Source organism: Stenella coeruleoalba (assembly GCF_951394435.1).
Source record: "Stenella coeruleoalba genome assembly, chromosome: 19".
Taxonomy (NCBI): Eukaryota; Metazoa; Chordata; class Mammalia; order Artiodactyla; family Delphinidae; genus Stenella; species Stenella coeruleoalba.
In genome coordinates this window covers 9,796,435-9,806,887 of record NC_137165.1, presented here as the reverse complement: position 1 = coordinate 9,806,887, position 10,453 = coordinate 9,796,435, and the positions used below count along the sequence as shown (strand labels likewise).

At 56.5% G+C, this 10,453-nt stretch overlaps 2 protein-coding genes across 4 annotated transcripts; both read left to right on the top strand.

The window, feature by feature from the left end:
• Positions 1-212: 212 nt before the first annotated feature.
• On the top strand, positions 213-1,688 carry RNASEK (ribonuclease K; the record flags this gene model as incomplete). The annotated part of the gene is made up of 3 exons (XM_079905701.1): positions 213-398; positions 1,092-1,168; positions 1,547-1,688. The coding sequence occupies exons 1-3, from the start codon at positions 321-323 to the stop codon at positions 1,686-1,688; spliced, it is 297 nt and encodes a 98-aa protein (XP_079761827.1). The 5' UTR covers positions 213-320.
• A 424-nt stretch (positions 1,689-2,112) lies between these two features.
• On the top strand, positions 2,113-4,957 carry BACC1 (BPTF associated chromatin complex component 1). 3 transcript variants are annotated; one of them, XM_079905698.1, is made up of 6 exons: positions 2,114-2,261; positions 2,449-2,543; positions 3,182-3,283; positions 3,965-4,155; positions 4,394-4,498; positions 4,697-4,957. In XM_079905698.1, the coding sequence occupies exons 1-6, from the start codon at positions 2,241-2,243 to the stop codon at positions 4,759-4,761; spliced, it is 579 nt and encodes a 192-aa protein (XP_079761824.1). In that variant the 5' UTR covers positions 2,114-2,240; the 3' UTR covers positions 4,762-4,957. The 3 variants fall into 3 exon arrangements, with proteins under 3 accessions (XP_079761826.1, XP_079761824.1, XP_079761825.1); XM_079905699.1 differs by having other exon boundaries at positions 2,115-2,261; positions 4,701-4,957; XM_079905700.1 differs by lacking the exon at positions 3,182-3,283 and having other exon boundaries at positions 2,113-2,261.
• The last annotated feature ends 5,496 nt before the right edge of the window (positions 4,958-10,453 follow it).

Here is a 10,453-nt window from a genome sequence, read left to right as displayed (position 1 = left end):
GGAGAACTTTGCTCCTGCAATACTCGCACCCCAGCTACATATGGGTCAATAAGGGATTCCCGAGGGGCCGCTACGATTTCAGAAACACCGCCCTTTCCCGCCGAAGTCCGAGAGGACCCGGAGGCGCCAGCGTTCTCCGCCTGGCGCCCGCCAGCCCGATGGTTGGGCCCGGAAGCCACGCCCCCTCAGTCGCTCTCCCTGCGCTCGGTCCTCCGCGAGCCCCCAAGTCCAGCTCTCTTCCCCCCACCCCGCTCATCGGGGCTTCCTCTCACCGCCTTCCTATCTGGCCCACATCTAGGCGATCCCCGACTCCCTTCTTCATGGCGTCGCTTCTGTGCTGTGGGCCCAAGCTGGCCGCCTGCGGCATCGTCCTCAGCGCCTGGGGAGTGATCATGTTGGTGAGGGGACTGCCCGGCGACAACCGGAGAGGAGAGGGCCTGAGGGGCCCGGGTGTTGGAGGGCTGGAAGGCTAGGAGACACCAGGAGTTTGAAAGCAGCAGACAGGCCGGAGGGGGTGGTTGATTAGCCGCTGGAGAACGAGACAGAACTGAATTGAGAAATGGGGAATTGGAAGGGAGAGGGGGAGCTGAAGCTTGGAATGGGCCCGGGGGCTGGTCAATTTGGAGTACCCTCAAGGTAGGAGGAAGAAGAGCTACGTTCTTGAGAGATCCTTGAGCTGAATGGAGGGCAGTGGGGAAAGGGAGAGCTTGTTCCCGAAATGGATAGCTGGGCCTTGTTTCCCGAGGACTCTACCCGACCCACTTCAGGAAAAAGTAATATGGAGAAGTGCCGATTCCCTTTGACCCCCTCCTCCCTGTCCCGTGATAATGACGCCTCTGGAGAGGATGAAAATCTGGTTCCTGGTTGCTCATTATTCCTAACCCTTGCCCCAGCCAAGTCTTCTCTATGTCACCATTCATGCCCTGTTCCGGGTGACTGGAGTCCAAATCCGGCAACAGCCATCCCTAATCCCAGCTCATTCTGGTAATTCCCATACCCAGATGTTGTGGCAACATTCGAAGTGGGAGGAGTTCAGGCAGTGACCAGGTCAGGTGCCTGAGTTCAACAACCTACCCTTTCCCTTTTTGCAGATAATGCTCGGAATCTTTTTCAATGTCCATTCCGCTGTGCTAATTGAAGACGTTCCCTTAACGGAGAAAGATTTTGAGTAAGTGCAGAGGCGGGGGAAGTGGTCAGAATTATGGGCGGGGAATTGCAGGAGGCTGGATGCTTGGGGCCCAGAGGCTAGGGAACTGGCTGCTCTGTTTAGCGCACAGGAGCAGTCTTGGGAGTCAGACCTCAGCGGCCATCCTAAACCCACCGCTTTAGGTGTGGCTTCTTTAGGTATTTTCCTTGATTTCTCTGTGCCTCCTCCACCTATGCAAAGTGTATGCTATAACAGAACTCACCGCATAGGGTTATGAAGATTAAGATAATACACGTAAAAGCGTTTAGAACGGTTACCCGGCACATAGTAAGTGCTCTGTAAATGTTGGCTGCTGTTAATAATGTTTCCGATATTTCTCTGCCTAATCCCCACCCCTAGGAATGGCCCCCAGAACATATACAACCTTTACGAGCAAGTCAGCTACAACTGTTTCATCGCCGCAGGCCTTTACCTCCTCCTCGGAGGCTTCTCTTTCTGCCAAGTTCGGCTCAATAAGCGCAAGGAATACATGGTGCGCTAGAGCACCGTCGCGTTCCCCCTCTCCAGCCCCCTCCTCTATTTAAAGACTCCCCCCACCCAGTCACACCCCCCCCACCCCCAGTCTGGCGCCCTCTGCGGACTGGGTTTCCCTGGCGATAGACTGAATCCCTTGTTCTTCAACCTCTGGCGCCCGGCTCCAGTGGAGGGAGGTCGGGGCTGGCCGTTCCCTGTCCCTCCGGCCCCCTCGCCTTGTCTCGTTACACAATAAAGAGAAACTGCTCTCTTAAGCCTCGTGTGTGTGCATGGGTTGCGGGGCAGGCATCCGGGCTGGAGCTCGGATTCCAAATAGGCAGTCCCGACCCCTCGACGGAAGTGGAGTGAAGCCGGGCCGGAAGCGAGGCGGTGTCTTCCACTCTCCTTCCCGCGCGCCGAGGCGGTGAGGCGGTGAGCGGCCGAGCTGGAGCCAATCAGCTGCGGGAAGGGGCGGGACTTCCTGCGCGGGGGCTGGAGCCGTTCGATCGCCCTGCTCTCCGTGGTCCCGGCTCCGAGGTAGCGGCGGCGGCAACGTCTCCGTGAGGAGGCGCGCGGGGCCATGACGTCAGCGTCTACAAAGGTTCGACCTCCCTCGCGGACAGCGCTCCCTGGCGGCCACGGGAGGGCGGGGCCCCCAAGTTGGCTCCCGGCTCTTCCATCCCGGGCGAGGGGCGGGCGGGAGTCCAGCCTGGGGTGGGGCTAGGGGCTCCGGGCGGTCCGGCGCGGCACTGTGCGCCGGCCCCCCGTAATGCTGCCCCGCCCCCCAGGTTGGAGAGATCTTCTCCGCGGCGGGCGCCGCCTTCACGAAGCTCGGGGAGCTGACCATGCAGCTGCATCCCGTGGCCGACTCTTCCCCCGCGGGGTACGTGAGCCCGGGCTGGGAGATGGACGCTGAGAGCGGACGCTGGGTCTCGATCACAGACACCGACACTCTCTAGGGCAGGGACAGATGTTAGTTTCCCTTGTGCCTGGCACAGCGCAGAGTAGGTGTTAATAAATGATTGTTGAATGAATGAATGACAGATAAACCACAGACCGAGGCTCATAATCCGGACTCATTTCACAGCCCTGCCCTGCTGCGAACTGGTAGACCATAGACCGCCACCACTACCCACACCACACCACCCCCCAAATCATGTGGAATTCTGTCAGACTGCAGCAGACTGTGTTTAGAAGCTCTGTCTGTAAGACCCCCACTTGTTGGATGGGTTTCAGTGGGCTGTTTACATAAGCAGCTGTTTCACGTTGATGGGGGAGAAGTTTTCTTCTAAGGTGGCGGTTGTTTCAATATCGTGTGGTTGGGGGTCCGCAGGGTTCCCACGGCGCCTTAAGAATTTTCTTTTTTGCTTTTGTTTTTGTTTTTTTAAGGAGGACCTCTTTATGCAAGGGGCCCCAGGCATCGCGGGGAGGAGGCTGGTTGCTGTGGAATGCGTAGCCTGTGGGCTGGCTCCACACCCCTCTTCCTCCCACTTTCGCTATTCCCTTCTCCCCTTCTGACAGTGCCAAGTGGACGGAGACGGAGATAGAGATGCTGAGGGCTGCTGTGAAGCGATTTGGGGACGATCTTAATCACATCAGCTGTGTCATCAAGGAACGGACAGTGTGAGGGAGGGTTGGCTGGCAGAGAAAGGGCGGGTGGGCAGCTTTCTTCCTCCATACCCATTGTTCCATCTTCCTCAAACTCCCTTCCAGCTCAACATCTTTCCTACTCTGTTGCTAGTTTTGTTAGCAACAAAGTCCCTGGAGAACTGAAAGAATAAAAGAATTGTCACAATTGGTCAGAAGTCACTAAAATGCTGTGGTAATCAGGACCTTACAAGAATTTGATTTTAGGTTTCCAGAGACACCCAATAATTGAATTTGGTAATAGGAAGTCCCTGGTTATTTATACAGATCTTTTGAGACTCTACTGTGGTGTTTCCAGGGATATTATGGTTCTGAGCTAGTGGATCAGGATCTATTAATAAGTCTCAATCTCCTGGTAGGTCACCCAGGCTTACCTGGTAGCCTTCCACATTCATACATCTCTCCCAGAAGAGAAGTAGAAGACGGGCCTTTCCCACTCTCAGTTGGACTTCACTCTTCAGGCTCCATTTGCCCTAAGTGACTGCAAGGCTTCAGGAAAACGAGGACCCTAGCAAAGAGTCGGGGCCCTCACCTGGATTCTTATGAAGGGGCTCCCCAGTGTTCTTTCAGAGTTGCCCATTGCCCCTGTCCTCCCCTCCCTGCTTCCCTTAGCCTCTCTGATGACTCCCTTCCTAGCTTGCTCTCTCTTCTCTTCAGGGCTCAGATAAAGGCCACCGTGAAACGCAAGGTATATGAAGACTCCGGCATCCCCCTTCCAGCTGATTCACCCAAGAAAGGGCCCAAGAAGGTGGCATCTGGTGTCTTGTCGCCTCCTCCAGCTGCCCCTCCACCAAGCAGCTCCAGTGCCCCTGAGGCCGGCGGTCCCCCCATAAAGAAACAGAAGGCTGGTAAGGGCTGTGGAGTTGGTGCCTGGGGATTAAAGGTCCCATCTGATGTTCAGTGAGAGAGTTGGGCTTGGGTCAAAGGACAGATCTCTTTTCCTCTCCCAGTGAAGGTTCCCAGAGGGTGGCTGGGGTAGGGGAGGGAGGGAGGGAGGGAGAGCGGGAGAGCTTGAAACTTGGGGAAGTGGGCGGGTTGGGGGGGACCATCAGGGAACCTAGAACCTAGGTTGTGCCCCTCTCCCAGATGTGACACTCAGTGCTCTGAATGACTCGGACGCCAACAGTGACCTGGTGGATATCGAAGGGCTAGGAGAAACTCCTCCAGCCAAGAAACTCAACTTCGACCAGGGTAGGAGTCCTCCTCCTCCCACAACAGCTGAAGGGGTGGGGGAGGGTCTCAGCAGGATCCCCCTCCCAGGGGCTGTGGAAGAGAAGGTTCCCTCCTGTGCATGCAGGGGATTGGGTCTGCAAAGAGCTGGTGCTCTAGGGAGGTGGGAGTCATACTTGGGGCTCGCCCCATCTCGGCCCATTTTACTTCCTGTTCCAGACAGCCTGACCCTGGATTCTGGCCTTCTCTTGACCTCCGCTGATCCTCCTCTGCTCTCTTGCTGAGCCTTCCACCTCTCACCCCTCTCACTGTTCACCCTGGACCTGTGGACCGGTTGGGACTCTGAGCAAGGCCTGCATGAGAGAGGGTGGAAAGGCTGCCGGGTGGCCCACCTTGCTGTTGCTGTATGAGCATCTTCCTTCAACCCCTATGACCCCCAACTGATGGACATTTTTATACGGAAAACAGTAAAGATCTCCCTCTCAGCTTGGTGCCTTCAGCCTGACATTACTGGAGTGCAAGGGACACCTCCCTCTCTCCTTAGACCCCGGGGCTCAGCCCCTCCTCAGCAGCTCTCACCACCCTGCCTGGAGCAGCACAGCCAATATTGGCAGGCTTTCTTCCCAGTGCCAATATTTCTGTGCTGCTAGAGCCAGGGGAGCTGGGTGTGGGCAACAAAGGTTCCACTTTGCTCTCTGAAGGCAGCACTTACTCCGGGGTCTCTGGCAGGCAGTACTCCTGAGACTACCCTGGGGATTTCAGAAGGGCAGCTTCCAGTGATTTCACACCTCCATTTCCACCCTCATCCCCCACCCCCGCCACCTCACCAGAAGGCCCCAGATGTTTTTCGTGTCGCTTCTCCAGGGTGGCCTCCCCGGCCAGGCCTCAGCGGTGCCTCCCCCACCCTCGCTCTAACACCACAGTGTGGTTTGGACGTGGCCACAGTGCCGTACAAACCACAGTGTGCTGCTGGGGCGGGAGCAGGACTGGGGTGGGTTGAGAAGAAGGGAGCACGAGGCAGTGCTGTGAAGACCCCTACCACCAAGGGTGGGAAGGCTTAAAAGGCAAACATGGCCCCAAGAAGCGTTGGGGAAAACAAGAAACCAGAGCTAGAAGCTGAGCAGGCAACTGGAGGGAGAGGGGCCTAAGGGGTGAGCTCGCAGTGTAATAAGACTGGAACCATCTTCCTTGTAGGAACTCTGCTCAGGGGATCCCTAGGGTGGGGTCAGAGGCAGAGGAAGCAGGGAATGACTGGGGGGGACCAACAGACTGCCTCTCGACTCAGCAAGGGCAGGGACCCAAGGCTTCCTGTGTCCGTTCCTCCCCTCCCTGGGTCAGAACCCAAGAGAAAGCAAGGAGAGACAGAAGGCCAAGGACAGCAGGGTTGGGAGTTGGCAGTCCAGAGGTGGTGGGGCCGGAACATGGTCGGGAGAGGGGGGCCGGAAGTCGCCCTGGGCCCTGGGCCTGCCACAAGATGGAGGCCAAAGGCAGGAAATGGAGGCCAGGGGGAAAGGGGAGCAGCAGGGCACAGGAAGAGGGCCATCTGGACCTGGGGGCCAGGTAGTCCACCCCCAGCACTGTCCCCACTCCCCGTGGACCCCCAGGACCCAAGTCCCACCCCCCGCAACAACCCCCCCCCAGCCCCTTCACCAGGCCCAGGAAGGCAGGCCCACCCCAGAAAGCCACGTTTAAGCTGAGACAAACATGCCTCTCCCCACCCCCACCCTAGGCCTTCCCTCAGCCTTTTTCTCCTGTCCAGGACTTGATTTTTAAAAAACACCCACCAGAAAGCAAAATCCAAGGGCCAAGACCCCTTCCGCAAATCACAATAATATCCCCTAAAACCCAAAAGTTATCCTCCTACCTCCCATCCCACCCTTTACCACCCCCACCTTCCGACACACCCCCCAAAACTCTTAGCAATCAAAAAGATCTAAGATGGTGGTGTAAGCAGAGTTTTCAGGCCCCGGGGGATGCCGGACCCCCTCGGTCGAGACCCCTATCTGTCCAGCATCAAATCCTGCCAAGGCCTTCTGCTCCTCACGCCACCCCCGTACCCCCAAAACCGAACAGCTGCCCCCAACTCCCATCCTCGGCAGAGCCTTTGTGGGGATGAAACAGAAATCAAACACTATACTAACGGCTGGGGATGTTGGGGGGCCCTCTGGCCTGTCTTTGGTTTCCATCTGGGGGACTCCAGTTTCGGGGTGTAAGAGAAAGCCTCTCCAATCATCCCCCCAGTTTCAAGGCTGACAAAGCCCGACCCCACCCCAGCACGCACCTCCAAACCTCCCCCCCAACCGCCACGTCTCTCCTGAAAACAGGGGACACTTTCCTCCCCACTTACCTCAGCTACTCTCCCCTGAGATCCTGGTCCCCTATTTTGAAGGGAACAAAATTTGGGGTGCATCCCTCACATTTGGGGTGCAGGAGAAAGGAGCCGCCCCAGTCGCATCGCTGGCCTCCTTCCTCTCGGCTGGCTCAGGGAGTGGGGAGTGCCCTAGGGAGGGGGGACCCCCACAAGAGAGCACATGAGGGGGCTCCTCCACTCCCAGTCAGAATTGGGGACACCCCCCCCCAAACCCGTCCCAGCCCATCCGTCTCCAACTCGGCGGGAGAGGCAGCTGCAATGCCCCAGTCAGATTCCCCCAACACTACATTCCTCACCCCATCTAGAGGGGTCCCGGGGGCCCCAAAAAATCCCAAAAAAATCTAGGATGTTGGCTGGACGGTTCTGGACTAGCTCCCCAAATTTGGGGTCCTCAGATCCCCCCGTTTTTTCAGGAAAATTCCGTCTTTCACCTGCCTCCCGCCAGCCCTGCTCTGTCCCGATGCCAATTTTGGAAGTCACTCCCTCCTTCCTCCTCCCCGTCTCTCCAGGCCCCCCCCCACCCCCCCGCTCGGGGGCTAGGGTCCAGGACACCTGGCTTCCAGGCCGGGGGAGGGGGGCACTCCTCGAAGGGCTAGGGGCCAGGAGGTCAAGCTCATAGCCCCAGTCTTAGGGAAGCAGGAAAGCCCGATCCTCCCTTCCCCTCCCCCCTGGCTGGTCTCCGTGGTGGTTTAGGAAAGCCTGGAGGATTGGAATCTGCCATTGCTGTTGCACAGGCAGTTTTTTTCCTTGGGTTGGGGGGGTGGGCGGTGGGAGGGAGAGAGGGGAGGAGAGCCAAAGAGAGCAGGGACCGGGGTGTGCAGAGCTGGCCTGGATTACCCCCCAGCCCCTGCTGCCGTGGGGAACCCCCCCCATCTCACCCACACTCCCAGTCCTCTGTCTGCTTTCTGTTTGGGGCTCTTATCCTAGAAAATCAGGGTACAAGATTCCCCTCCTTGTACCTCACTACCACCTCTCCTTGCACAGTTCCAACAGACTGCCCTAGTCAGGGGTGTCCACTTTACCACAACACACTCCATTTCCCCCCCATCTGCCCCCAAACCAAGGTATGTGCCCTTAAGAAATTGGGGTTCAGAGTTTGAAACCACCTTTTCTCCCTCAGATCTATCCAGGCCACATAGAAATAAGGGGAGATACACTCCCTTTCCGAATTTCGTCCTTCAAATCCTGGGAATATTTGGAGGTTCACTAAAGAAAGAGACTTCTAGAATCTGGGGTGAGCGGGAGCTATAAGCAAAGGACATCCCAAAGCAGCATCATGCTCCAAATTAAGTGAACCCTAAAATCAATCTCACCTCACGATCCATCACTCAGTTACACCAAATGCACCCAAAGAGTGGCAAAACACCCCAAAATAAGGACACCCCAAAACTTTAGTCTCCTACCCTGGGCCCTCATCTTGTTTCTCCCCCTGGAAAAAGCCTCCTGGCTCTCAGTGCATACACAGAAATATCCCCCTCCTCAAAGTAAGTTTGCACAACATTCAAATATAAAGCTTTGCTCCCCGGCAAGGACCCACAACCACAGAAGGCCTTCAAACTTGCTCCCAGGTTCCTATTACGTTCCACCTCAAGCTAATAAAAACCCCAAATTGAATTTCATGTCCCCCCAAATATAATCTGAACCTCAAAACTTATCTGGCACCCCAAAACAGACTGCACCCCAAAACCAGCACAATTACTCCACTTGAAATCAGATTGTCCACATACACTGATGACTATGAATCCCCAAAACAAAATCCTCATCCACCTCTGAAAAACACCTAGCAGGTTCCCCTGATATTCCAAGATGACAAACTCCAAATTGTGGGTGTCAGAACCCCTAGAACTAACTAACGTAGCTTCAAAATCAGCTCCATACCTCAGACTTACTACTGGCCCTCAACCCTGAATGCAGGCTTCAGGGCCCAGAACAAACTAACTCAACACCCCATAGTAAACATGCACCCCACAATTGACAAATTGACCAGACAACACAAAAGTAACTCCATCCTGATACCAAAGGGAGCCCCCAGTCTAACTCCCACCTCCAACTGGGCAGAGACCAAAGCAACCCTCATTTGCAAAAGCCACCTCACCACCGTGAATCCCCAGTGGTTCCCCATTCCCAGTTTCTCAGCAGTTGTTTCCTGCACCCAAATAAAGACACCCTCACATCTGAAGGGGAGGGCCCCAGGCCTCGATATGCAGCTCCACGGATAATGGTCAGTCATTACTGGGCAACGGTAGACTCTCCTGAGCCCAGATGCAAGTCCCGCTTTGCAGCTGAACTCAGCTCTTGCCCCACTTCTCCAAATGAACCTTGCCCCACCAACTCTCCCCAAACAAAATACGAGGGTGTGACCCGTGCTTATCTTCCAGATCAGGGACTTAAATTGGGGCTATCAGCCCCTCCTGCCCTCTCTCCCTTCTTTTACCCTGAGACCCTCCCTGTTTCCCCTCTGTCTGTTCACTGCACCCAACTTTCATATTAATGTTCACTAAAAAGTCACCTCTAAAGACGGATAATAGTATCTAGCTTAAAAGAATAGAAACCCTGGGCTCCCAGGACTCAGATCCCGCTCCTTGTCCCACTCATTTCCCTTGTTCCCAAAGCCCGCGGATTTCTCACCCCAGATAGGAAACCCATCCTCGGAGGAAAGTCCCCTCTGTCGCCTAACTCTCCCTCCCTCCGCCCAACCCTAGTCCCCTGGACAAAATAAACCAGAGCAAAGAGGGGGAGAACGAAGGTTTCAGCCGCTCAGACCTAATCGATCCTGCGCCCCCGTTTGAGTGGACCCCCAGCCGGGTGGAGAAGACGGGCGAGGCGAGGCTAGTGCTCGTCCGCCCCCTCGTGGAAGGAGCCAAACATTGCCGAGCTTTGCCTACTTGCCGCGCTGGACCCCGGCGTCCCGCCAGCCTCCAAGCGTAGCCGACGGGCGGATGCCCGAGGCCCTAAAGATCTGGGACTGGGGGAGGGCGAAAGGGCTTTGGGCGGGAGTCTGTCTCGCTGGATCCCTAAAAGGATTCAAAAGAGAGTCGGGAGCGAAAGACCGGACCCTAGGTCTCCTGAGCGTCGTCTCTCGGCCCCCACCAGGGGCTTTCCCCACCTCCTCGAGGGGAAGCAGCTGGCGGAGCCGTCCGGTCGCAGGACAATGGAAGGAAACGAACTAGAAATCATATCCGCCCCCTCCCTACCGCGCCCGGCCAGAGCCCCTCTTTTGCAGGCCCCGCTAGAGGAGCCTGTTGAATGACCACACCCTCCCTCTGTCTGAGACCCCACGGGAGCCCACTATCACCTCCCCAAACCTAGTTCCTATTTGGGCTCCCCTTTATCTCCCTTAATACCGTACACTGGAAGGGGGAGTTTTGCTGTATTCACTCTCCTGTAACAGGTTCCTTCCTAAAGCCAACACACCAATTGTCGCTGTCCCAGGCCCCCCGACGACCCAGGTCACCCATATTTCCAATCTCAATATCCCCAACCTCCGCCCCAATTCCAATGTCCCATCAGTTCCACTTTCAGTGGCCCAAGACCCCTTACGTTACGACCACCTAGTGTTTCTGAGGTCCCGCCCTGGAGCCGGAGACCCCGCCCCGGGTTCGCCA